This window comes from Falco biarmicus, chromosome 10 (assembly GCF_023638135.1).
Source record: "Falco biarmicus isolate bFalBia1 chromosome 10, bFalBia1.pri, whole genome shotgun sequence".
Classification (NCBI taxonomy): Eukaryota; Metazoa; Chordata; class Aves; order Falconiformes; family Falconidae; genus Falco; species Falco biarmicus.
Window position 1 is genome coordinate 2796844 of NC_079297.1, and position 27250 is coordinate 2824093.

Genomic DNA, 27250 nt, shown 5'->3' on the forward strand with positions numbered 1-27250 from the left:
AGGCGTCATGGTCACCCCACCGCAGCACGGGAAGGCAGCACCAGGGGCACAGGTGAGGGGTTGCAGGGCCTTTATTCATCACACGACAAGCAGGCATGGTACAGGGGTGCAGGATGGGACAGGCAGGGGGCCCGTCATCAGGGCAGAAGGTGCCCTTCATGCGACCTTGGCATGGACTGGTGAGAAGCAGCAGGAGGAGAGGGCAGGGGAAAGCGTGGTTTTGCCCGAAGCACCTTGGGCTTTGCCCTGGGCTGGGCACTGGTGTGTGGGGAAGACAGGGGCAGAGGCTGGGGGGGGCTGGGGCTGGATCAGCCATCTCCACACCTCAAGCAAATTTTCTCCACTGCCTCTGCCAATCCCTTGCTAGCCCCGGCTCAGCCCCCAGCCCCGCGGGAAATGCGCAGCACCGCTATTTACAGAGTAAGACGGAACTGACCAATATTACAAATAATTAAAAGGCAGTTGTAAAAATGAGAAACCACATTCCAAATGTAGAGAGTCTTTTAAAAACAAAACAAAAACAACAAACAAACCCAAAACCCCCATTACCAATGAAAATGCTAAAAAACACCCCGAAAGGATCTATGTACAGCAGGAGATCGCCTGCAGCAGTGCTGCGCCTGCCGGGGTGCAGAGACCTGACTTCACGGCAGGCAGGGATGCTGCCTGGCCCCGGCTGCTGGTGAGGGTGGGCAGCGCCTGCCCCGCGCGTCCCGCACCCGGGTGACAAGGGTCCCCGTGGGGCCGGCCAGGCGCTGCAGGAGCAAAAGGCCATCGGTGCTGGGCCGGCTGGGCCCTGGCTGATGCTGGTGTGTCCGGAGACACAGGCAGTGAGTGGCCGTCGCGGAGATGCTGACGGAGGCTGCGACGTGGCAGTGATGCAGCCTGCCTGCCGCGGGCAGTGTGCGGCTGGACGGGAGGGGGCAGCAGCTTCGGCCGCAGGAGCATTTTTAAAGTGAAGCTGCAAGATGACAGCAACGCGCAGAGGCCCTGGGGCAGCGTACACTGCCCCAGAGCAATGCACGGAACCCCTGGAGCAGTGTACAGAGCCCCTGGAGCAGTGTACAGAGCCCCAGAACAATGCACAGAGGTCCTGGAGCAATGTATAGAGCCCCTAGAGCAAGATACACAGCCCTTGAGCAATGCACAGAGCCCCAGGAGGCACAGGCACCTGCAGGCAGCTCCACCTGGGCGAATAGCCCCGGCAGGCAAGCCTGAAAATAGGTCAGGCAGCCGCCTCTGAAATTGCTGTTCTCTCCTGGGGCTGCAGAGGCAACAATGCTGCTCTGCATGGGGCTGGGATGCAGCCCCCTGGCTCCAGGAGCTCTGCACCACCACAGGGACTGTGGCTGCTGCCCCCACTCCCTCCCTGGCTAAGGCTTTTTCTGGTGGTGACCGAGGGACGCATGGCGCAGACCGTTGGCCATACTGCAGCCTCCCAACCCACAATCTCTTAATCCAATTGGTGCATCTCCAATATAGCTCATTTCGGTATTTTTAAAATGCACTTGGTTTTACATTGCAGGCTGTCCGGAGTTGGGCAGAGCCAAAAGTAGAGGGGGGAAAAAAAAAAAAAAAGTATATTCAGCACTTGGAGGAGCAAATAACTACAAATGGCCCCAGGCAGGGAGGTGGGTGCAATGCAGGGGGCACCACAGCCGTGGCCCCTCGGGATGGCGGCAGGAGATACGCACGCACGAGTGCGCGCACACACACACACACACACACGCAGGCACACGCTGCCTCCCCCCACGCTGAGCACCCAGCGCCGTCTCTGCAGCTGGACGAGCCAGGGGGACTGCCTGGACCCTTCCCAGCAGTGAAGGCCCTCAGCTGCCCCCCACCCCAGAGCAAAAGGGTGGCCAGGGAGGGCCCCCCACCCAGCCCAGCCTGGGTGACCGCAGAGACCCTCCCCGCCTCCTTCCTGCCCGGGGAAGCACGCGCAGCCCCGTGGCTGATGCAACCGCACGGCAATCGGGGCTGGCAGGGATGCGCCGGGGCTCGGGCAGGGCGGGCAGCGCTGGCAGCGGCCGCAGGGACCGGAGCCAGCACCCTCCGCCCTGGGGGCCAGCGCGGCACCGCGCCTCCATCCATCGCACCCACACGGTCTCCCTGCCGCGCTTCGCCCCAGCCCTGCCCTGTCTACCCGAGCAGCCTCCCTCCGCTGCTCTCCCCTTCTCGGGGCCCCGGCGAGCCCTCGCACGGTGGGGTCTCAGCTGACATTCCCGGGGTGGTGGGCACCGGGGAGGACCCCCCAGTGCTGGCAGTGGCTCTGAGGGAGCAGGTCTCCGCACAGACGGGAGGTGAAGCAGCCACCCCGGCGGGACATCCCCGCGCGCCCCGGGGCTACCGGCAGCCTGCGGCTCCGACATCTGCTTCGTAAGCGTCCCCGGGGGCGAGGGGACGGTTAGGAGACAGATGCGCCCGCGCTGCCTCCGAGAGGGGCCCCCGCGGGGTGGGTGTCAGCGCGGGTGCTCTTCCAGCAGGAGAGTGGATAGCAGGCACGCTGCGTCCCCCGGTCCCCCGTCCTCACTCACTCGAGACCCCCAGCTTCTCCTCCGCCCTGGGGGGGTCCGTGGGGTGCAGTTTGCACTTGGAGGGGGAATGGCGGACGGCGGAGCGGGATGGCCGGGCGAAGCAAGAAGTGAGGGATTGGGAGCTGCAGTCACAGGCCGTGTCCTGCAAAGATAGACAGGGCACAGGGGGGTTAGAGGGGTCAGAGACCGTGTCCCCTGCCACGGTGGGACACCCCGAGGGGCACCCTGCCTCGTTACCTCGCTGGCTATAGCCGAGATGAGGTCGGGGTCCCGCAGGGCTGCATCCTTACTCCCCTGGCCGGGGGATGAGGGCTTGGGGTCCTCGCAGCTGCTCTGCTTGAGGACTTTCTTGTTCAAGACACGGGAGATGTTTTCAGCTGGGTGGTGGGCGGCTGGGCTGGGGTGCTCAGCTCTCTTGCTGCCCTCCTCCCCGGTGGCTTCCTTCTTCTCCGGAGGGGCAGTGGGGCTCTGTGCCCGCCCACAGACGTTCCTGAAGAACTCCTGCACGAGGCCGTACTTGGGGGCTTCAGGCTTAGCCCTGCTGCTCTCAGGGCAGCCCGGCTTCCAGATGGACTCGGTGCTGCCTGCATGCTCTACCACGCTGAATAAGCTGGACAAGCCGTCATTGATGTTGCTGAGGACGGGGCTGTCACGGGTGGTGGTGGAGCGAGCCCAGGCAGAGCCGTTCTGCTTGCTCTGGTGCAGGTTCCAGAGGCTCCTGTCCTTGGAGGCGTCCAGCTTGGAGGAAGACCTCCTCTGGAGCTTTGGAGAGCCATATTTTGGGGAGCAGCATGGCCGCTCAATCCTGGAGTGGACCTTATCCAGGGAGGAGGAGATCTGCTTGCTGCGCACGGACACAAGGGAGGAGCTGCGTGGGGACCAGCTCTTGCCATGCACACCACTGCCACGCGGCAGGTCGGTCTGCAGGCCCACGCTCACCGTCTGAATGGTCTGTGTCCCCACATGGGCCAGCCCCACTGTCTGGCTGGAGGTGCTTTTCACCTTCCTCTCCAGTGAGCTGGAGCGGATGGCCTGCCGCACGCAGTTGGTGATCTCCTTCATGTCATCACTCATGTTGCCAGAGATCTCCAGGTCGTGCAGCGACGGGGGAAAGCGGGGCACGGGTGGCACTGTGCTTTCCACCGTGCCACCATCCAGCAGCTCTCGCTGCTGCTTGGAGAAGTTGCACAGCCACTGGCTGTAGGTGCTCTCAGCACTGGCTGACTCCTCCGGCTCCTTCGGCTTGGCCATGGTGAACAAGAAACCAGGTTCGATCATGATCTTTCCCTCCTTGTTGTGCACCAGAGGTGCCTCCAGCCGCCGCACCACGGGGGGGCTGTAATAGATGCGGATCCCCGTCTTGTCAGGCGCTGTGTAGCTCCTCTGCATTTGCTTCTGGGCTGGGTCATGCCCAGAGAGGCTGCTTGCCCGCGAGTAGTCCCAGGAGGAGATGCCCACCTTCTCCTTGGCCAGGCTGTCGGGGGAAGGTTGCTCAATATTCACATATGTACAGTTTGAGGGAGGAACGCCGGTGCTGTCCCGGATCCCACTGGGCAACAACTGGGCAGCTGCAGACGCCTTTTTGGCCCGGGAATGGTCACCCAGCCCCGGTGTGGTTTTTCCAGGGAGGTAGGGAGAACAGTCGAGCAAGCTTTCAAACTCTGACATGGAGGAAACGGACTTGGTCCTGTGGGAGGAGAGAAGACGGGGCTCACAAGGGGACTGGGCAGCAGTCTGGCACCTCACTCCCACCCCAACGGGACCCCTCCTGAGCACCCACGTCCTGCTCCTCATGGGAGCCCTTGGCATCCAGGACCACCCTGGACCATGGCTGCATCTGCCCCCAGCTGCTGGGGCTGCCAAGCCTGGGGAGAGCCCCAAGCAGCCTCCTCCATGCCCCAGGGACCATGTAGACACCAGTGCACGTACCTTTTGAGGTTGGTTCCCTTGGCTTCTGCCTCAGAAATTGTCTCTTTGTCTGTGATTTTTTCATTGAGAGCCTAGGAGGACACAGGAGAAAGCTCTGGTGTCGGCAAGCACAGGACCAAAGCACACAGGTGGTCTGGAGCAGAGGCTGCACCCTGCTCCTCTCCAGCACTACTTCCCCCATGCAACCAGGCCTGGCATCCCATTCCCAGGGCTACATGGGGCTTACTGTACCCATGTCTATTTTAAATAAAGTTTTTATAACCTCATGGAAGCCCTTGGGGTTCAGCCATGCTCTCCACCCTCTCATTCTCCCCAGCCCCTGGTGCTCCCCTTTGCAGCCTCATTTGCTGTTCAAGGGGGTGTTACTTGGGGTTCACAATGGGATCTCCCATCTAACCCTGAGCATAGACCTGAGCCCAACGAGCATCTCGAGAGCCCTCTGCCTGCTCTTGCACACCTCTTTCCAGTTGCTGCTGTGCTTCTCCATTTCAGAGTGCTTCAGTGCCCATGGGTTGGCTCCTTTCTGCAACTGGAGAATGTGTTGGTCACTCAATGTGTGCAACATGTGCCCCTTTGGGCAAGCAAAAGCATTTGCTGCTTGCCCTCAGTGTGTGCCTTGAGTGCGTGCTCTTGGGACACACATGGAGGGCAAGTGGCAGAGGCTGGAGGAATATTCACGATGCGGGGACACCATACCTGGTTGATTTTGTTCTGCAGGTCCTTCGCTTGCTGCTCTGCCTGCTGCTGCTCCTCCTTGAAGCGGGCCAGGAGCTCCACTTTCTCCTGGTTCCAGTTCTTCTCGCTGATCTGCAGCTGCTTGGTGAGGTCCATGACAGCGCTGTAGGACTCGGCTAGGAGATGCTGGTGCTCCTCACGCTCCCTCTTCAACGCTACCTTCCAGTCAGGCAGCGCGCGCTCTGCAATCCCTTTGCCTGCCTTCGACTCCAGCTGCAGGGACATGTTGGTGGCTGTGGGGGACCCATGGCTCCAGCGTGGTGCTGGACATCCCCAGCAAAGGGGCAAGGCTGTGGGCACCCTGGTTCCCAGTGCAGACCCCGTGCTGCCTGGGTCAGGCAATAAGCGTGTCCCCAGGGCTGTGTTGCACAGCACGGCTCGCCCGTGGGCACAGCCAAGCTGCAGCCAGCCCTGGCTTGCAGCCACGTCATGCCACACGGCCCGGCAGACGGTCACCCAGTGGGACACAGGCTGAATGTCCTGCCTGCTCGTCTGTGCTCTGCCTGCAATCCTGCCTGCTGGACCTGGCTCCTGGAGAGGGGCAGCATCACCTGCAGGGCTGGCAGAGCAGATGCCAAGGATGCTGCTGTTGCTGGCAGCCAGGAAGGCACCTGAAACTGGGGTGCTGCCACCACGGCAGCTCTCTTTTGGGGTGGGAGAGAGGGGAACTGGGGACTGCTGCTGAGCTCTGCCTGCATGCCTGAAAGGTGCCGGCACCCACTCTGGGGAGCGAAGCTGATGTACGGCCATGGGCTGCTGCCAGCACAGTGCGAGGGAGGGGAAAACCCTCATCACCCTGAAGGCAGGGCTGGGGGACTGGTGGGACTGCTTCTGCAGGCAGGAGCTTCCCCCAGTGCCGAGGCTGCCCTCCCTCCACCTCCTGCCCTCGCTGCAGACATGCATCCACAGGGGTGCAGAGCCCCCACCTGCGCCATCACCTGCAAGAGGAGAGAGGAGTGCTTTGATGCTACTCCTAGATGCCTATCCTGGGGAGGGATGGTGAGCACGGGTACCATCCTACCCACCCCAGACAAATCCAGCAGAGGAATAAAGAGCATCCTCTGCTGCTCTGCAGTCAGATTTTCATGCCAGCACTGTTGCTATAGAAACTTGCCTGCTGGAGTGGCTGCTAATTGAGATTCCCACAGTGCCACCCCGCCTCCCAGCCCTGCCCAACAGCCAGCGCCTGGCACTCAGCACAGGCAGCCCCAGCCCCACATCCCCACCAGGCAAGGAGGAGCTGTACCAGCCCGTGGGGTGTCCGGGGCTCCCACCTGGGCGATGTGGCACTTGAGCTCGGCACGCTCCATCTCCCAGGCAGCCTTGGCCTTGGTGAACTGCTGCTGCAGCTCGCTGGCACCGCGCCGCTCCTCCCGCAGCTCTGTGCACAGCTCCTTCAGGGTCACCTTCATGTCTGCCAGCGTCTTGATGCACTCGTTGGGCTGCCGGGGGATCAGGGGTGAGCAGAGGGAGCTGGGGTCCCATGCTGGAGGAGACCCAATGGGGTAGGAACCCGTGGGAGCTGCCCTCTCTGCAGCCCACCCCCGAAGGCTGCCCACCTGTGGGGTGAGGGACAGGGGGTGCCACCAAGGCAGGGGACCACCCCCTGGGGTGACATGCCAGGGGGGAGCATCCCCTTTCAGCCACGCACCCCGAGAGGAGCTGCTATCCCACACCATGCAGCTGCAGTGGGGGCTGATCCTGCCCACCCACTGGGCTTGTGGGGACCCCACTCACCGTGCTGGGGGTCCAGCTGTCCCCGGTGCACATCTTGTTGTCTGCCTGCTGCTGCGGGGCGAGCTCCTCCTCCTCCAGCAGCAGGTACAGCTCCTTCATGCTGTTTACCTGCAGGAGACACCATGGCTGGGGTGATGAGGGGACCCACAGCAGGAACCGGGGTCATCCCAGCAGCCCCAGGTGGGATGCATAGGCATGAGGGATAGCCCCTGGGATGCCCAACGGCAAGGTCTCCCCTCCATGGCAGCCAAGGTGGAAGCCCCTCAGCCCACAGTACCTCCAAAAAGTCCTCGCCCTCATTGTGCACCATCTTGCCCTGGCGCCAGTGCTTGAGGAACCACTTGAGCTTCATGAAGAGCAGGAGAAAGCTCTGCCTGAACTGCTGTGACTCCTGCACCAGCAGGTTCTTCTCCTGGCTCCAGAACTTCTGCTCCAGCCGCCTCTGCAGGTTCAGGCTCTGCAGCTCGAACTCCCGCCGCAGCAGTGCTTTCTGGTGGTCCTCCTTCAGCTGCAGAAAGAAGCACAGGCTCTGAGACAGGGGCTGGTGGCAGCGACATGGTGCTTCTGCCCCAGGGTCTGGGCTGAGCCTGGTGCCAACCCCTTATTTAACACCCCCGGGAAGCTGCCATGCCCTGGCAGCGTGCTGGGGACAGCAGGGTCATTGAGGCATTGCCATGGGTAGAAGCCCTGCGTGGCTGCACACCCATGTCAAGGAGGATGTGCTCAGCCCCTGTGCCCCTTGAAGATGGGACATGCTATGTGTGCGGTCCTGGGTGACACCTGGGTCCCCAGGTGGGTCATCAGCCTGGGGCTGGAGGTGGCACGGCTGTGGGTGTGGGGACACCTGACTCCCAGGGATCATGGCTGTTGCCTACTCACCTGGCAGATCTTCTGTGAGAAGTTGTCCACCTCGTCCTTCCTCAGCTGCCTCTCCTGCGAGAGCTGCTCCTGCAGTCCCCGCAGGCTCTCGTTGGCCTCCGACAGCACCAGCTGCAGCTCCTTCATCTGAAACAGCCCGGGGAGGGGATGGGGATGGCGGGCTGTGCCTCCCCACATCCCTTCCCAGCGGGGCTCTGCAATTCCCTTGTCCCCAGCCCTCAAGAGGTACAGCCCGTCCCCGCAGCCCTGTCCCCAACCTGGCAGCCAAGGGGACACAGCTCCCCAGCCCGTGTCATACCTCGGTGGCGTAGGAGTTGTTCTCCTCAGGCCGGCAGGTTTTGTAGCTCCGGGGATGCACGGGGTCTGTGTCCTTGGTGTGGGGGATGCGGTAAGGGTCGGTGTCCCTAAAATCAGGCTGCTGCATGCGTGGGCAAGTTAATGAGAACAAACCAAAAGAGCGGGAAGAAAAAAAAGCCAGAAAACAAAACAATGGGTCTCCGAAACAGTAAAGAACTACAAGACAACAAAAAGGATGATGAGGAGAAGGAGCTTCATCACCATGGCGGGAGACAATGCAGAAACCAAAAGGAAACACAGGATGAGGAGACACGTGGCCTGGATTGTTTGGGGAAAGGGGAAAAAAGAGAGAAAGAGGGAAAAAATGTGCAAACACCAGTTACGGTGCCATGCAGTGACTGGGGAGACTGGGACCTGGGGCTGGTGGGACCACATGCAGAAAAATAGGACTCTGAACAAGTGAGTGTGCTCCAGAAAGGGGCTTGTGTCTGCAGCCCTGACCACCACCGGCGACATCCCTGGCCCCTGGCACGAGCTGGCCCCCCCTGGGGAGGAGGGGGAAAGCAGGGCGTGAGCTCTGCTGCTCCACAGGCGCTCCTCACTGGATGCAGATTTGCCCTGGAGTCTTTGCTCTCCAAATTACCCTGCCTGGGTACCACTAGGGGCTAAGGCTTCTTGCAGCTGGGGTCCTCACAATTTGGGCTGCTTTCAGGAGGCTGCAGGCTGCTCTCCTCCCACCCAGCTCATCCCCAATAAGCAAAGGACTTTTGAGCTGGGGATGTTGGGCTGAGCCAGGGACAACAGCCAAAACACTGGTCCCTGCTAAGGCAGGATGGTACCCAAAGGCCCTGGCTGTGGGCAGGGCAGCCTCGGCACCACCAGCCCGTGCCGGGATGCGCCAGGATGTCCTTGCCTCCTGCCCTGGGCACACTCTGTTGGAGCAGAGTCCTACCTTGTTCCCGGTGCCACTGGCATGCAGCGAGGTGTTAGTCTGGGGTTTGCTCTGGAGAGGCTGGAGGGAGGTTACGTTGGGGATCAGGGTTTGCTCCGTTAAAGCGGGAGGAAACAGGGCAGCAAATAAAGCGGCAGCTCCTGCAGGGGACATGGGAAGAAGCCCGTACCTGGAAGTCAGAGGCATGCTCCTTCTGCAGTCCCTCTTTGGTGGCATCGTGGCTGCTGGGGCCGGAGAAGGGGAAAGAGTCCGTGTGCTCCCTGAGGCCACTGGTGAGGTTATCCACCCTCCTCGCGAAGCAGCCCAGGTCCTGCTGGAGCACGCCCAGCCGCATGAGGAGCACGTTCATCAGCTTGGCATCGCTGGGGCTCTCGCCACCGCTACCCACCGCCTCACCCAGCAGCCCCCCCATGCACTCGTTGTCCAAGCAAGCCTTCAGCCCAGAGGTGAAGCCATTGGCATCTGAAATCAAGACATCGATCGCTTTGCTGACGAGCGCCACTTGGTCCCGGATGCCCAGCAAAGTCTCCAGGTCCTTGGGCTTGAGCAGGTTGGCGGGACCATCGGGCACCTTCCCACCACTGGGCACCCTGTCCTGCCCATCAGCTTCGCCGCTGCCCATCCCGTCCCTCCAGCCGGCGGTGGGGATGCACTGTGCTGAGTCTCCAGCCTCAGCATCAGTCTCCAGCATGGGCCGGGTGGTCTGGCAGGAGGCCAGGTCGCAGCGCTGGAGGTTGGACAGCAGCACACGGTTCTCGTACTGCAGCTTCTTCACCTTGCCACTCAGCTCGCTGATCTGCACCTTGGCTGTGGCCAGCTCCTCCTGCGAGGGCTCACTGACCACTGAGCAGCTGTCCTCCGACAGCGTCACGTCCAGTTCATGGTCCGACTTATACTTGGTCAGCTCATTCAGGAGGAGCTTGTTCTGGTCCTCCAGCTCCAGCAGCGAGCGCCTCAGCAGCTCGGCCTCCTCCTCCACAAACTGCAGGTGCCGGCGCAGCTCGGCCACCGTGTCCCCTGTGTCCCCGCAGCCTGAGACACCCACCAGGAACCGCGCATCCTGCCCCGGCAGCTCTCTGTCCCCCTGGCCCTTCATGTCATCCATCTCCGCCCGCAGCCCACGGTTTTCCACCTCCAGCTCCACTATCCTCCGGCTGAGGATGTTGGCTTCCTCCTCCACCAGCTTCAGGTGGACCTTCAACTCAGCCTCCCGGGAATGGGGAGAGTCGGCTAGCTCCTCCACAGAGAGGGAGCTGTCAAGGTCCCCATACAGGGACCTGTACTTCAGCAGCTCCTCCTTCATGCCATCATTCTCCTTGGCCAGCTTGGTCAACTTCTTGCACATCAGGGCCGACTCCTCCTTGGCAAAATGCAGCTGGCACTTCAGGTCTGCACTGTCCTCCTGGGGACCAAGAGGACGCAGGCATTACAAAAGTGCTCCCAGGGCCATGGGGACTCTGAGCCAACCCTGGGGACATGCTGCCCTCCCACCCTAGTAATCCTGGGGAAGCCGCAGCCCCCATTCATGGAAGGGAATAAACTTTGAGATCCATCCTGGAGGCTTTCAGGGAGAGTGCAGAGACAGGGCAGGATGCCTGGGCAAGGAGACCCAATGTTGTAGCTCCAGGAAGGACACTGAGCCACCGCCAGGGATGTGGGGACAGAGACCAGCCCTGCTGCAGCTTGATCCACTGCGGGGAGGAGGGGAGGGAAAGCTGTCAGGCTCCACAGAGCAAAATAAAAGCCATCAACAAGGTTTCCTCCCGAAAGCTAGCAATGCTGAAACAACTGGCACTGCTGCTGGTGCAAACCCCCTGCCAGGGTCTGCGCCTCCTGCTCAGCCCCCAGTGCTCCATCACAGGGCAGGGAAGCAGTGGTTTTGGCTGGAGACCTCCCAAAGTCCCAGCCCGTGCCCAGCTCGCATCCTTGCTGCCACCACCTTGCCAGGGGACAGAAAACCCAGGCAAACCTCCTGCATCAGCTTGCCGGTCCCTTCCCATGCCTCTTTGCTTCTTGGGACTGTTTTTGCACGTGTTTTTTTTTTTTAAATTTAGCAGTTAGGATCTCGGCTGTTTGCCCAGGCAGACTGTTTCTCTGCTTTGGAAAGCTTTTTGGATGAGGGACCGGGATTTCCTGACGTCCAGCTCACGGCTTCCTGTGCCGTGGGGTCACTTGAGTGCTCCGAGCTCTGGTGCGGTAGCTGCCAGGAGGGGACCTGCTGGGCTGTGACCCGCACCCTGTGGCACCTGCTGGAGCCCAGGATGGGTGCTGGAGGCGGCCAAGCCCTTTGCCAGGTGGCTGCTGGCCCTGGCATCTCTCTGCCTGGTTGAACTCATCCCCTTTTCCCGCTTCCTTGGCTGGCAGAAACAAGCCATCCCCCTCTTCGGGTGCTCCTGACCTCTCAGCCCCCCAAGCTGTGCCCACATTCACCCCCCTCCAAACCCCACAGCAATTTACTCTGCAGACTTCCCAGGCTGCTCATATCAAGGCCAGGGGCACCGCGGGGGCCCCAGGAGTTTGGGGTGCCGTTTTACTCCCCAAACACCCCACCATGACCACAGGAACCACCCTGCTGCTCTTCTGTGCTTGTGCAGGGAGACATGGCCTCGCTAAGGCGCTTTAAAGCCATGCCCCCCCTAATTAGCTGCAGAGATTAGGGGAGGGCCAGTGCGGGCAGCTCTAGCTGCCGGGGCAGACATGACCTCAGTTCCTGTTTTTCCAGGGGAAAAAAACCCACAGTAGTCTGACATGTCCCTCTGCCCTTTGGCATCACTGGAGGGACACGCACATCCCCAAAACCACCTGAGTGCTCCTAGGGTCTGGGGCAGAGCTCAGCATCGAGCCTGTCCCCCCCCCCCCCCCCCCAGCTGTGTTTCTGGTGAGTGCCGATGCTCACCCAGTGCAGCCAGGCAGGAAAGGGGCCCAGAAGCCACGGATGAGTCACGAGCATCTGTGCCCATGGTGCACCAGGCCATGGCTGCACTGGAAAGGGAGCAGCTGGCGGGGGCCACATCAGGGGCATTTGCACCCAGGGAAGCTCGGGGTTTGCCTTCCAGCACCGGCTCCTTCCTGGAGCATCAGTCCCAGCACACAGCTGGGACCGCATCCAGCCCTGCATCCCCAGGCTGAGGGGTCCCAGCTCCGCGGGGGTGTGGGAAGCAGAGGAGGGTTTTACTGTGGCCCAGGGCTGGGGCGTGTTTCCTGCCCCAGGAGGAGGCAGACGAGGGGCTGCATTTCAGCCTCGGGAAGGGGGGTGATGGAGGGGCTCCCGGACAACCCCCTCTGCTTGGGGCACAGCCGAGTGTAGGTGCAAAGCCACAGTCTGCTCTTTGGCAGAATGGGGGGCAGGACTTGGGGACCATCAGCGGGTCTGAAAAGGCTCTCAAGGACGGAGTTAAAGGGAGATGATAAATAAAAGACAAAAGGGGGAAGTCTTTGAGGGCCTGGGGATCCCTGCACGGCGTGGGCTGTGCCAGCAATGATGCAGGTCAGCCAGAAACCTCGGGGGTGCTCAGGGTCCTCATCACAAGATGCTCTCAGCAGCATGTGGCAGGAGTGGCTTTACAGGGTCTCCCTCTCTGCCCTGGCTTTGAGGAAGAAGATCTACTCCCCAAAATAAACCTTTCAGGTCTTTTGCCTTTGAAAGAGGATTTTTCCAGTCTTAAAACACTTGCATTTCTATTCCCGCAACAGCAGCTCTGCCCCTCCGAGCCCCAGTAACAGCATTAGCGAGTCACAGCAGCTCAGCCCAACCGCAAGTGACAGCTGAAATCCTGCTGCCCCAGCAAATCCCCCTCCCCGCGTGGCCCCAGCATGGGCCAGGGACACCGTGGCCTTGAGCTGCCCCCCACAGGGACCCTCAGCTCCCCCAAACCCCCAGGGCCACCCTCGAGCACGGCTGCTGGCACAGGCAGGAGGGACCCAGGCTGCAACAGCCGCAGCCCAAGAGCAGGAGCAGCTTCGCAGTGTAAAAGCCAAAGTCCTTCAGTTCCTTGCTGCAGTCCTGACACACGGCAAGGGTTAAAGCCATCAGCCAGCCACTGATACTCCATTGATAAATGAGACAAGGGAGTGGTTGAGGACAAGAGGATGGCCCAGCGCATCAATCCCTCCCTTATGCTCTCTCTGAAAGGCAGGAAAGCCCTGCAAGCCAGGGGATGGCACTGCCATGCCCAGGTTTACTTCTGAGCCAGGAGTGGTCCCCAGCTGGCACCACGACCTGGGGTGCCGGTGGGCCACCGTGGCGTGCCCCGGCCAAGCTGGTGCCAATACCTGCACTGATGGTTTCTTCTCGGTCTTCCCGATGGAGCGAGACCCCCGCTTCTTCAGGGAATTCTGCAGAGAGGAGAGAACGAGTTGTTAGCCGCAGCGATGGCATGGCACTGTGGCACGGACAGACAGACCCAGCGTGGATAGACATTGATGCCGATTTCTCCAGCTGCTTGTGAACCCCAGGAAAACACCAGAGCCCCAGTGGGCTGAGGCCCTTTGCTTTGAGGGAGCTGGACTGGTAAGCATCATATGAGGTCTGGCCAGAAATTCCCCCCGCAGGCAAGCGAGCAGTGGGAGAGCAGGAGTGAGCAGGAAATGAGCCGTGGAGAGGCTGAGTCACGGTCCTGTCAAGGCTGGATGGAGCGGGGAATCCAACCCCCAGGCCAAGGGGTGGCTCTTGGGGCATGCCAGCATGGGAGCAGCAGATGATGATGTTCCCCATCCCCTCTTCCCCAAGCAAGGGACATGTCCTGGTCACAGCTATGGGTAGGGCTCCTCCGCAGGACAATGCTGACTCTGCCCTCACTGCTTCTGGTGACACCAGAGACAATCTCCAGGCCAGCGAGGACAGCTGGGAGATGGGGAGGCCAGTCAGAGCAGTAAGGCAGACTGGAAGGGGGGGAGAAGAGCAGCTGCCCAGAGCAAAGCCAGTTAGGAGGGCAGCTGGGGGAAAACCCTCAGGAACATCAACGCAGCCCCCCAAGTGCTGGCTGATCCGTGCAGCCACCCTGGACCTATTTCCAAGCTGGCGCTGAGGCCCAGCAGCCAAAGAAAGCAGCTGTGAAATGTAAGCTGCTGCCTGTGCCAAGGTGCTGGGCTCCAGGCTTTCCTATTAAGGCCACGACCATCGCTGGAGCTGCTGCTGCTGCAGAGCCTCTCCCGGGGGCTGGCTGTGCCACGTCGGCATCCCTCGCCCCCACCGTGCTGGGGACCAGGGCTGGCAAAGGGCATCACCCAGCCCAAAGCAGCTCCAAGCACAGCACCCTGGGGCAGACGGTGCCTGTCATCGCTCCAGCTTGGGCGCATCCCTTGGGGTGGCCATGCCTAAGGGTCTGTTCGGTCAAGCTCGATGTGGCAGGCTTAGCACCGGGTACCTGAACCGACCTGCTCCCCAGGACATGCCAGGCGGGGTAGAGCCTGAGGGGCACATGCATGTGCCTTTGGGGATGATCTGCCCATCCCAGCAATTATCCAATAATGGGAGAAGTCTCTTGGAAGGGAGAAATAATCAGCCCTGAGGGGCGAGCCCGGCCCTGCGCAGCCTCCACTCTGCTGGCTTGGCTGCTAACAAGCTCTGCCACGCTCTGTGCCCTCCAGCAGCAGCGAGGAGGTGGAGGAGGGCTGTTAACTCACTCCTTTGTCTAATTATCGCTCTGCAATCAGTGAGTAACCCCAATGCCCTTGCTCGCCTGGGGACATGCCACCCCCAGCTTGGGGAGCTGTGCTCTGGCATCGTCCCCCTTGGGCTCACGCAGCTGCAGAGGGGGGCTGTGTCCTGTCCCACGCTCTTTTTGCCAGGGCAAGGCAGCAGCTGCCGCTCAGGTCTCCCTGCACACTGACCACGCAACCATTTTCTCTGCCTGTTTTTCACACACGAGAGTCCTCCAGCCCAGCTCCTGCTGCTGCCGTTTGTTATTCAGCCTGCACTCGCTGGCTGCTGGGAAAGCCATTTCACGCCTGTTAGCGGAGGCTGTGCAGAGGAGGGACAAGATCTAGGGTGACGCTGCTCTGTGCCACCCCACGAGAAGGGGGCTGCAGAGGGGATGGGTGTGACTGCAGCTGGGTCCTGTGGCTTGCCAGGAACCGGCCCCAGAGACCCCAAGCCGCGTGCTGGCTCCCTGCCCAGCCGCACAGGGAGGGGGCATTGCTGTGGGCAGAGAGCCCCCTCCCTGCATCATGTCCCTGCATCATGTCCCCATCCTCAGCGGGAGCAGGGCCAGAGCTCTGCCACGGCACATCTCCCATGCGCTGCCCTGACGGCTCTGCCAGGGATGCTTCCCTAAGCTCCCCAGGGACCAAAGGCATCCCGGGCAGCAGGGAAGTGGGTTACAAGTGCTGCAACGAATCACAAGCCCAGACTGTCACCAGGATGCCTTTCCTGTCACCAAGGATGACATCCTCCTGTCTGGGAGCTGGTCCCAAACCAGGCATGGCATGGAACACCCTGGACCTGTGGGCACATGCGCGGCACACGGCTTCCCGGGACACTGATGAGATTGTGCACCCTCCCAGCTCCACAGCACCGCCAGGACATCCCTGCCATGCAGCCCCATGGCTCAGCATGACTTGAATCAGCAGCACGCAGGCAGGATAGGGCCAGCACTGGGCACTGTGCCAGGAGCACAACAGACTCCACACATCGTGCAGAGCTTTGGCCAGCGGGAGCTGGGCACAGCCCAGGTGGCTGGGCTGAGCAAGTGGCGGAGGACATATAAAGTGGCTCTAGTGCAGGCAAAAAGTCCTGTAGCCCTCCCAGGATGGAGTAGAGCCACCCCATGCCTGCAGGGTGGGCGAAGCATGCCTCACCCAGGGCAGGTGCTGCTCGGGTTTCGCAAGCATCTGCAGCATGGTTTGGGTTTCAGCAATGCTGAGCAGGGATGGGGGATCCTGCAGTGCAGGGCCAGGACACCTGCTATGGGCAGAGCCTTGGGGATGCCTACCAGTCCCCCTCACCTCTCGGAGCTTGTCCATCTCATTCTGCACCACCTGCTTGGCCAGCTCAGTCTCGATGAGCCGCTGGCGCAGGTCCTCATTCTCCTCCTCCAGCCTGATCCTCTTCTTCTCCACTGCCTCCAGCTCATTGTGGAGCCGCACAGAGACGTCCTTGGCCACCTGGGGACACAACAGGGCTGCCATCAGACTGGGCACAACACGCATGGGGCTGGGACCGCAGTGCCTGGGCACCTACAATCCTCATGCAGAGATCATCAGGTTGTTACTGAGACCCTTTGGAGCAGACACTGTGCCGAGTGACACCCTGGTCCCTGTGTGTGCCCCCTTGCTCGCATGCTGTGACTGCTGTTCCCCCTTCACCAGCTGCAATGCTGCTCCACATCCCCATCCCCAACCCAACCCTGCCTTTCCCAGTCCTAACATAATACTGCAAGATGCTTGTCACCTTTTTGTATTTTTTTTCCACACCATGAGGCTGGAAAAGCCCCCAAAAGGCTGGAAAACCTGGTGGGTAGCACCAGAGCAGGCAGCCCCTCACTACTGGCAGCAGCTGTGCAGGCCAGGAGAAAGCTGAGCTGCTGCATCACATTACAGAAGAAAACAGCAGCTGCCCCCGGGGTGAAGGGTGCCTCCATCATCCTGGGCAAGGCCCAGGGACCCCCCACTCCAGATCCCTGCAAGTGAGCAGCCCCTGGCATAAAGGGAGCTTAATGGCATGAAGTGTTCGCTCCCGCATCTGTATGAAGGGAAAAATTGTCCCCAGTTCCCCCGGTCTCCTGCCCAGCCCGGGGCACGAGCACTGTGGAGGCAGCAGCAAGCCCCACTGTGGGCTGGGCTCATGTTTCCCCCGAGGATGGGCTGTTCTTTCTCCCCCAGAAAGGGAGAACCTGGAGGAGGGTGTTTTTGGCAGCAGCACCCCAAGCTGGGGGCTGCTGGGTGGTCTGGGGAGGGGATCGGGCCCCCAGCAGGGATGGGCAGTGCGAGGTGGGTTCACAGCCCTACACTTGTGGCATGCCTCGGCTCTGGGACTGGCTGTTTTCTGCTCAAAACCCCGAAGTTACCCCTTGAGCAGTTGCCTGTCCCTGCAGAGCTGTCCCCAGCTGTCACTGCACCCCACTCCTGGCAGCAGCCATGTCGGTGAGAGCCCTCAGCAAACACTCACTGGCACCAGCGGCTCCTTGAGGGCCAGGAGCTGGAGAGGGTGAAGCAATATCACCCCGCAGAAATGCCCTCGTGCCTGCCCAGCCTGTGGTGCCGCAGTGCCCGGGGCTCTGCAAAGTTTCCCCGACAGCCGAGAGCAGCAGCCCCCAGGTCCCCAGGCTCCCTCCCCGTGCACTCGTGCTGCTCCAGCCCGCGGTGGTGGCCCCGTCCTGTCCCCACTGGTGCAGGATAAGGGAGCCCAGCCCTGGGGCACAGGATCAGGCTGGGCTCCAGCCTGCACAGGATAAACCTCACGTATGGCATTACGAGACCCCCATCCTTGGGCAACACTGGCCCTCTCCACCCTCAGGATCCTCCCAAAGGCCCCCATGCCCAGACCACGTGTGAGCTGAAAGCACTGCTCCCCACTTCTCATATCACCACTGCCAGCGGGGAATGGCAATGCCCCCGTTAGCAACCTCATAAACAGCGCAATCCTGCAGAGCTCCCTGCACCCCAGCATCCCCTGCCACCCCCTCGTCACCATAAACCACTCTGGGGGACATGGGGACTGCCTGGATGGGGATGTCGCCCTTCCAGCCTCACCTTGACGTCCTGCTCGAGGCTGTGGATGAGCTCGCCGTCCACCTGGCCCGTCTGTGCCACGCGCAGGCTGCGGCGCTCGGCTTTGCGCAGCCGGTACTGCAGGATGCGGCAGGTCTTGCTGGCCTGGTCCAGCTGCTGCCGGAGCTCCTGCAGCTGGTAGACATCCTCCTCCATGTAGACATCCCTCATCTCCAGCATCTCGGCACGCAGCTCCTCAATCTCATCCTGCGAGGAGATGTGTGTTAGAGGGGACAGACCCCACAGCTTGCTCTCCCCTCTTCTCCCCCTGGGACACCTCCCCACCATGGCTGCCCTGCCCTCCTCCATCCCACGAGCCATTTTCACAGACCTTCGACCCCTCGGGTCAAGCCCCATCCTTGCAGGAAAAGGGCTCAGAGCCAGCTAAGCACCATCACGCACTGGCAAGCCAGCCACCCAAGGTGGGGACAGCCAACACAGGCGCCTGTAAATATCTGCGGTAAAAGAAAGAGGAAGGTGGGGGAGGGAGAGGAGCTGCAGGAGCAGCACAGGCGGCAGCCACGGCAAGAAAAATGTAGGTTGTCTTTGGAAAAGATGTGTCAGGGAGGCAGGCGAGGGAAGGAGGAGATGGCAGGCGAGGACAGGGGAGGCAACGCAGGGACACGAGTGAGACGCTCCCGGTGCTGGGGACCAGGGGTTGCCCCTTGTTTTGCCACCAAGGGGCAAATCGCTGGGCTGGGAGAGGCTCATCACCATGAGAGCTGATGAGACTGGAAAGGGGAGTAAGGGGGACCCAGTTCAGCGATTTGCCCCTTGCAAATGGGATGACATCCTGCTGGCACCAGCGCTGACCCAAACCCTCCGCCGGGTCTGTGGCACATGACTGCTGTGGATCCCCTGCAACAGCCACAGTGCCACTTCCCCATCCAGCACAGGGCTACAGCCATTGGGGATGCTCAAGGACTGTCCCCTCGGGTCCCTGGGGACCCACACAGGCTGTGCTGCCCAAAGCTCTTTTCACGTCCCTGTGAACACGGTCTCGACCCAAATTCTCCAAGCAAACGCTCCAGTGGTCTCACCGGCTGTTCTCCTCGACAAGACCCAGTGGACCTGGCACGCTCCTGGGAAGGGATCAAGCATCTGTTTTCCTGCCAAGAAAGCTGCACCACTAAACACCTCCCATCACTGCCAAATGCAATTGCCACGAGATGTGAGGGGCTCACGCTGCTGGCTTGCACCATGTCACGGCCAGGGAAGGGACAAGAGGAGGATCCAGCACAGGCAGAGGGGATGCACTGCCCCGATTCACCCCAGGCAGAGTGGGACAGGACCCCACTGCTCCCGAGACTGCCCATGACAACGACCTGAGACAGCAGCACCACGCCAGCTCTGCCAGGCACTGGCACTCTTGCTGCCATGCTCACCCAGCCCGGACAAAGCCCCAGCTGCAAGAATTCCCCCAAAAAGCAAAGCTGAGCCTGGCGAGGGGGGGAGGCAGCTGCGGGGACAAGTCACAGTCGCTCACTGTTGGCTTTAAACACTATGTGACAAATAAGGAACGTCAATTAGACAATCCCGGATTATCTCTGGGCCTAGGCTGCTGGAGCCTGGCGGCACCACAGCCACCAGTGTCCTGCCGCCCTCCACCGCTGCTTCTTGCTGGGGGTCTTGAGAACAACAGCAGGGCAGAAGCAGCCCCAAGGCACCGAGATGGGCAGTGGGGTGTCCCGGGGACACCTGGCTGGGCTGCGCCAGGGACAGCTGGAGACCATCCTGTAAAGGGGCACCACTGCAGGTATGTGTCTGAAACACTTCGCGGACAGCTCAGGCATGAAACCCTCGAGGGATGGACCACACACGCCCGCAGACAGCCCTGTGACTGCTGTGATGCACCGCAGGGTGACAAACCTGACGGAAACCCACTGCCAGCACTGCCCACGCCACGGCCCTGGGGACACCAGCAAAACCCCCGGAAGCCAAACCAGACTGGGGAGCTGGTTTATGGGATCTATTCCTTGGGAGTTTTCACGGGAAAAAATCCATTCTGCATCAGAGGCGAGCAGCTGCTCTGCAACAGGGTGGTGGAAAACAACCTTTCACCACCAAAGTCACGCGAACTGTGGCTTGGATATGACTGTAGGTGCACATGGAGCTGCCTGCGTCCTGCTCCAGTGCTGACCATGCCAGCTCCCGTTTGCCATGCGGCTTCCCCAGGCAGCAGCCCAGCAGGGCAGGGAGAGGGACCTTGGAAAAAACCCAACCAAACCTCACATTTGCTGGAAGGACGCCTGGGCTTGCCATGCTAAGAGCTGCTGCTTGTTTATACCTCGGGCTGTAGCAACCGTTATTTTACAGGGAGGCCATGTCCAGCACGAGCTTCTGAGCGGCTCTTTCGTAGGGTGCTTCCCCAGGGATCAGGGCTGGAGGGATTTGCAGCCAGGCCAGCGCTGTGGGGGGTGGGAAAGCAGTGCCTCCCTTTGCTCCAGCTGCAGGAATTCACCCACACCCTGTAATGCCAATAAACCCTTGAGTGGCTGCAGCCCAGCAGCTGCACAGCCTGCCCCAAGCTTGCTCCTCAGAGGCAAGCCGTGCTGCTCAGCCATAGTAACTGGATTAGGAGTGCAGAGCAGAAAATGCCAGCAAACTGGGAGAGAATTTAGGATGGCAAAGCTGACCTCCTCTGTGCCAGGCTGCCGTGGGTGGCACAGCCCCACAGTGTCTGGAGGCAGCGCATGGGGTGCAGAGAGGTCCCCTTATGGCTTTGGGGGTCTGTGATGGCCACTGAGCCTCACCCTTTGCATCTGCACATTTTTTCTGGAGTTGATGCCCAGCTTAGCAAAATCAAAGCAAAAAAATCCATTTGGATGGAGGTGAGGGCTGAGCCAGCCGCAAGGAGGAACCCCACAGAAATATCCCCAGTTCAGGGGGGCTCTGCGAGCATGAAGCACCATAAGCGATGGTAAATGAAGCGTGAAACAGAGACAAGGACAAGATAAATGACTTCTTTCCCACACAACTGCCCCTGGGGACTGCCAGGCTCCGCCACTTGTCCCATAATCAAAAAGGCGCCCACCCCTATGCAGAGTCAGAGCCTCCCAGCACCCATGGGCTGCTCGCCCCCTCCATCCTCCAGGGTTATCCACCACTGCATCCGTGCTCACCCCATCCCTGTCGCAGCAAAGATTTTGTGGTGTTTTCACACTAGAAGTCACCTGTCTTGGAAAAGATGCTGGGGATCTGCAGTCCAGGGAGACTTGTTTCACTGCCCAAGGGACAACAGTGTGCAGGAGCAAACACCCCACTTGTGTTTGCAGGAGCCAGGTTACACTCGATGGAGGAATCCAAGAGACAAGATAACTTCAGCCATCTTCACGCAAACCTCGGAGACACTGTCTCTCCTTGGGAAGATTATTCAGGAAACTAAAGAAGCAGTAAGGTGGGATGCAAACTGCCTGGGTCCAGTTCAGACACACACCCCCCCACACACCCCGGTGTGTTTTCACAGCAGAAGGTGACAGCTACAGCCCTGTCCATGTGACCGTGCCCACTTGCAGGACATCGGCACCTCCAGGCAGGGCAAGACCTGGAAAGGGCTGAGCTTTAGGGCGATGGCCCTGGCAGGAGAGGGACCAGTGAAGAAGGCTGAGCACACCCCAAAATGCAGATCAGACCCATCATGGGTTGCAGCAGCAGAGTTAACCCTTTAATCTCCTGCCCAAGAGGAGCTGCATGCTGGCTTAGGTGCCTGCAAGAATGCAGCAAGCTCAGACCAAGCCAGGGGACCTGCGCTGTGCAACGCCTGCAGCTCCTCAGCAGGATCCGCTATCTTTTAGAAGCAGAAAGCAGCAATGGATACAAAACAGGATCATGCAAATAACGACATGGCTGGCTGTCGTGCTGCTGCCAGCGCATACACCCTCAGCTTTGGCAGCCCCAGACTCTGGGGTGCAGCCAAGCAGCAGCTGCCTGTCCATGGGGGACGGACGGGTGGCTCTCCGGGGAGCACAGCCCTGTCTGCATTCGCACCCTCAAACCTCAGCGCAAGATGCAAGCAAGGAGAAAGGGTGGAAGCTGCCTGTGTGTTTTGCATTGATGCCTTTGTGCAGAGCTCGGGGCTGCGCTGGCAGCGGCTGCGCCCGCCGGAGAGCCTGCAATCCCTCGTGCGAAGATGGGGATTACCGTCCAGGAGCAACAAGCACTGCTTCCTCTGAGATTACAGGACAAAAGCAGCAGCTTTCAATTAACTCTGAGCCCCTGTCAGACAGAACAGGGAATTATGCTAGGGAAAAATATAAAATCAGAGGGGATTTCAAAAGGAAATTGCCCAGGGTACCCAGCATGTCCCCTTGCCAGCAAGGGGGTCCCAGTAAACGCAGCTCACCCCAAACCCATGCCAGGGTGCAACGGTTCAAAGGATGTGTAAGGCACACCCATGCGTCATTGTCACACACAGGGGTTTCCTTAGGTGCACTAAGACCAGCTCTCGCCCAGCTCTGACAGTAAACATCAGCCATCCTTCCCTCCATGTCATGCTGGAGCTCGATGCAGCAGCCTGAGCTGAGCCCTGCCCCTGGCCGGCACGCCAGCTCCCGCTCGGCAGAGAGCACAGCACATCAGCGGGGGAAAAAAAATCAACATTTCTCAGCTTTACACCTGCCCCCATAAATTAACAGGCAAACAGCTGGGGGCTCTCCGCAGCCCAGCCCGTGTTGTGCAGCATCTGAACAGGCGAGAGGCTGCAAATCCCTTTCCAGAGTGGCTGCTGGAGAAATGATACACAGCAGAGCTCTGCACCCCGGCTCTGCCTGTGGTTAGTGGGACCCCCAGGCATGGTCCCTGGCCCTGTGGCCTGGCAGGATCCAAGCAGCAGCACGGCTGGGACCCAGCGCCAACCAGGCTGCCCAGACACAACCTCCAGGTCCCCTACGCAGACCCTGGTGCCCCTGTGTGATGCCCTCAGCGAGCCCTCGCTGGTGCCATGCACCAGTCCCCAGCTGCCTTGCAGGAAATGAGGCACCCATCCACCCACCCTACCTGCTTCTACACAGAGCTGGGAAACGCACCCAAACCCTGAGGGACACAGGGTGACGCAGGGCAGGGAGCAGGAGGGAGCAGGCAGGACGGCGCTCCCAGCGTTACCTGGCCCTCACCTAAGCCCCTTCCAATGGAAAGGGTCTGCAGGCATCCCCTCCCCTCGCTCCAAACCCTCTCCTGTGCCCACTCTTTGTCTGCCTGTCCCTCCGCAGCTGCTGCCGTATCGCATCTCACATTTTCCAGCCCACTGAGCAGGCCAGGAACTGCTCTCCATTGCATGGCTCAGCAACGGCAAGACCCGGCAAGGACACCCAGAGATGTCCCCTCCCTCACTAGGCATCCAACCTGCACGTGAGAAACCACCCTTTTTGAAGAAATGCTTGAAATAACCCATTTATGGGGGGTCACTGCAGGTGCACACACCCGAGAGCAGGGCAAGAGGAGACACCAGGCCAGGTGGTACACTCAGAACAGGAGAAGGAAGGCAGAGCCTTGCAAAAATCTGGGTTGCAAAGAGAAATGGGTGAAGTGTGCTTAAACATGTACATTTTATTATGGCAGCCGAGGAGAGATGCAACATGAGCTGGCACTGTTACCGAGGGCTGCGATGCACTCTGCTAGGAAGCTCCAAAACCCTGTGTGCATCACATGGGCGTAGTAGCACCACACATGTCTGGCCCATGCCAAAATCCTCCCACCCCTAAAATTCCTCATTTCTTTTTAAAAACACACCAGGTTTTAGCTGGCTCCAATGAACAAATAAAAAAGATACTAATTTGCAGCTACTTGGGTGAGTCCTAGGAAACAAGTCATCTCTGATAAGGTGATAACGCCTCTGATATTCACCCACACCTGAGGGGAGGGGAGCTGCTGAAGCCAGGGGCCATCCCTGCAGGGTCCCTGCGTGCTGCTCTCCAACCTGGGCTGCGTGGCAGGGCGGGTGATGCCGATAGCTTGGGTTAGGGCTTTATTTTTGCCATAAGGCCCCAAATCCCCCGATTTTTAGCACAGACAGCACAAGCCAGCACCCTGCTGCAGCCCAGCACAGTCTTCTGCTCCTTGCTGGAGAAACCAGGCAAATCTTCCATCTTTTTTTTTGGAGCACAAGGGTTGCATGCGTCTGCCTGTGGCTTCTGCCCAGCTGGAGCCAGGGTACCACCCCAGCAGTCTCCTGCTCAAGCGTCAGGAGAAGTGAGCGACAAAACCGAAACATGGTTATAAGCCGGATGCACATGTCAGGGAGGAGACCCATGTGCTGGCGCGAGCACACATAGATGTCACAGTGAAGAAACCACCAGCATCCCCCTGGTGTTTCTTGGTGCATGCCTCCAGCAGCTCTCAGCTCTCCCCATGGCTCCTGGCCAGGCGATTTCAGTTGCCACCCCGCACAGCAGGTAAATAATCACACCCCGCACGCCTGCAGCTTGCCAGAAAGAATATCACGTGGAAACGGAGGAAGCAATTGCTCAGTTCACAGGAACAGCAGCATTTGCACGCGTGTTCTTGGAAACCGGAGGGGCCTCATCTGTATTTTTCCAGCTCTCTGTAAATCAAAGCCCTTAAGCTCTTGCTGCTAATTCTGGCAGGAGTTGGGACACCAGCTGTGAACCAGGGCTTTGCTAATGGACAAAGGGCCTGACTGAGCATCTTCCAGTACGTCACCCAATGCCTAGCTCCCACCTCATAGCTATAATCCCAACACATTTACAAACTTTGGCACCAGCGGTTGAGAGCTGGCCTGACCTCCAACGTGTGACATCCAAAGAGCAGCCAGCGAGAGGTGGCACCTACCCCTGAACCCCCCAGCAGGTGACTGCACCAGCATCTCATCCAGAGCTCTACCTTGAAGAAGAGCAGAGTGCACAAAACGCCTGCAACCCACTGGGACACAGCATCTAGTGGGTATTTGTGCCCACCCTGCAGCAGGCAGCGTGTGCCAAGGTGCACCAGGTCGATGTGTGACCGGAGGCGGAACAGCTGTGTCCCTGTCCCCACACAGCATGTCTGCCCTGGCTTCACCATGTGCCTGCCACACACCTGGAAAAAGGCCCCGGGGAACCAGTGGAAAGAAGCAAGCTGGAAAATCTCCCCAGGGTCTGGCAGCATCAGTAGGCAGGAGAGCAGCGGGGAGCATCCCACCCTGTGCCAGGCTGAGCTGTGCGCAGCTGCACGGGGTTAGGTCATGCCATGCTGTATCCCAGGATGTCAGACTGGGCTAGGCCAAACTGTGCCATGGCAAGCCACACCAAGCTGTGCTGAGCAGAGCCGTGCCATGCTGAGCTGTGCCTTGCTAAGCTGTGCCAGCCCTGGCTGTGCTGAGCCGAGCCACGCCAAGCTGGGGCCATGCTAGGCTTGGCCATGCTGTGCTGAGCCAAGCTGCACCCATCTATGCCATGTCAGGGCAGGTCATGTCCTGCTGGGTCCTACCAGGCCAAGCTGGCCCACATTGTGCCAACGCATGCCCTGTGCCAAAGCGTGCCATGTCATCCTGAGCCAAGTGGTGCCCAGCCACGCCGCACCACGGTGGACCATGCCCAGCTGGGCCTTGCTGTGCTGGAACAGGCCAGGTCTTGGCCTCAGCCATGCCATGCTGTGCCAAGCTGAGCTTTGCCCTACGTCCAGCTGGGCCATGACAGGCTTAGGCAAGCCATGCCCTACATCCAGCCATGCCACACTATGCCGAGCTGAGCCAAGCCCAAGCCCATCCCCAGCACGCCAGGCCATCCCCAGCTGTGCCATACTGCCCTGAGCTAAGCCCAGCCATACCATGCCAAGGCCATGCTCACTGATGCCGTGCTGGGCTGAGCCATGCCAAGCCCTGCACCCAGCCATGCCACGCTGCCAGCTGAGCCCGGCCAGGCTACGCTCAGTGGTGTCGCCAGGCTGAGCCAGGCCATGCTGGGCTGAGCTGAGCTGTGCCCTGTGCCCAGCTATGCCCAGAGATGCCTCACTGTGCCACGCTGTACCTGGGGACGCTGTGCCATGCTGAGCTGTGCTTTGGGATGCCATGCCATACCGTTTCCAGGGATGCTGTGCCATGCTGATGCCCTGGGATGCCACGCCATGCCCAGAGATGCCACACCATGCCATGCCAAGCCCAAGATGCTGAGCCACGGTGACCCATGTCCTGGGATGCCACGCTGTGCCATGCTATATTGCCCAGGATGCTGCACCATGCTGAGCCGTGCCCTGGGATGCCACACCGTGCCATGCCGTACCCAGGGATGCTGAGCCGTGCCCTGGGATGCCACACCGTGCCATGCCGTACCCAGGGATGCTGAGCCGTGCCCTGGGATGCCACACCGTGCCATGCCGTACCCAGGGATGCTGAGCCGTGCTGAGCCGTGCCCTGGGATGCCACACCGTGCCATGTTGCACCCAGGGCTGCCGTGCTCCGCTCCCGCCCCGGGCCGCCGTGCCCCGCCGTGCCCACCTTGAGATAGTCGTTCTCGGAGCGCAGGTCCTCCAGCTCGCGGAGCAGCCCGTCGGTGCCGGCGTCCAGCAGCTCCTCGGTGAGGTCGGAGAAGGCGAGCGAGGTGCTGAGCTGCAGGCGGCTGCTGGCCATGGAGGCGGCCGAGGGCTCCTCGGGCAGCGGGGAGGCCTCACCGGCCGAGGGCGGCGGCGGCGGGGCGCTGCCCGGGGACTCGCCGTCGCTGCCGCTGAGCCCCAGCTCCAGCGAGAGCAGCTTCGCCTCCTCCGAGGCGCTGCAGTCCGACACCTCCGAGCTGCTGTCGGTCAGGCCGGGCCCCGGCCCCCCCGCCGGCCCCGGTCCCGGTCCCGGCCGCCGAGCCCCGGCCGCCGCCGTCTCCGCCCCGCGGCACCGCCCCTTCGCCCGCAGCGCGCCGCGCCCCGCCGGCCCCTTCCCGCCGGCCCGGGCCGCCGCCGCCGCCCGCTTCTCGGGGCGCCCGTCCTTGCCGCCGCCCGCCCGCCGCGGGTGCGCGCCGCCCGCCGCCAGCCGCGGGGCCGCGCCCGGGTGCCCCCCGCCGCCGCCGCGCCGGCTCTTGGCCAGCGACCAGCCGGGCACCTCCTTGGGGCGGGCGGGCGACGGCGCCCGCTGCGGCTTCTTCTTCCGCTCCGGGAGCGGCGGCGGCGGCGGGGCGGCGGGACCCTGCTCCGCCGGAGCGGCCTCCATGTCCCGCTGCGCTGCGCTGGGCTCGGCCCCGGCTGCGGCTGCGGCTGCGGCTCCGCCCGCCCCGCCGCCGGGCGGGGACGCGCGCGGGCGGCGAACAAAAGGCGGCGGGGGGGGTGGGGGGGCGGCCGTGCTGGCGGCAACAGCGACCCCTCCGCCCGCCCGGCGCCGCGCACGCCCCCCGGCATCCCCGGTGGGTGAGGGGCGCCATCATCCCCCCCCACCCCGGGGCGGTGGCACCCCCGTGGGCAGGGGGTCCCCGGGCGTCTGCGGCGGCACCGGTCCTTGGGGCAGCCTTGTCAGCGCCCGTGGGGGTGAGGGTCCCTGAGGCACCCCTGGGGGTACCCTCAC

At 61.2% G+C, this 27250-nt stretch overlaps 1 protein-coding gene across 3 annotated transcripts; it reads right to left on the reverse strand.

Moving 5' to 3' along the window:
• Nucleotides 1-479: 479 nt before the first annotated feature.
• On the reverse strand, nt 480-26967 carry SOGA1 (suppressor of glucose, autophagy associated 1). Of its 3 annotated transcripts, none has more exons than XM_056354577.1 (15): nt 26204-26967; nt 17758-17982; nt 16012-16170; nt 13339-13401; nt 9236-10468; nt 8116-8232; nt 7818-7943; nt 7216-7446; nt 6939-7046; nt 6476-6643; nt 5163-5414; nt 4924-4995; nt 4467-4537; nt 2775-4224; nt 480-2679 (listed from the first exon to the last, which is right to left on the reverse strand). In XM_056354577.1, exons 1-15 carry the CDS (start codon nt 26900-26902, stop codon nt 2530-2532), a joined length of 5124 nt encoding a protein of 1707 aa, XP_056210552.1. In that variant the 5' UTR covers nt 26903-26967; the 3' UTR covers nt 480-2529. The 3 variants fall into 3 exon arrangements, with proteins under 3 accessions (XP_056210552.1, XP_056210551.1, XP_056210553.1); XM_056354576.1 differs by having other exon boundaries at nt 8116-8235; nt 26204-26966; XM_056354578.1 differs by lacking the exon at nt 26204-26967 and adding an exon at nt 18107-20214 and having other exon boundaries at nt 8116-8235.
• Between the last annotated feature and the right edge of the window lie 283 nt (nt 26968-27250).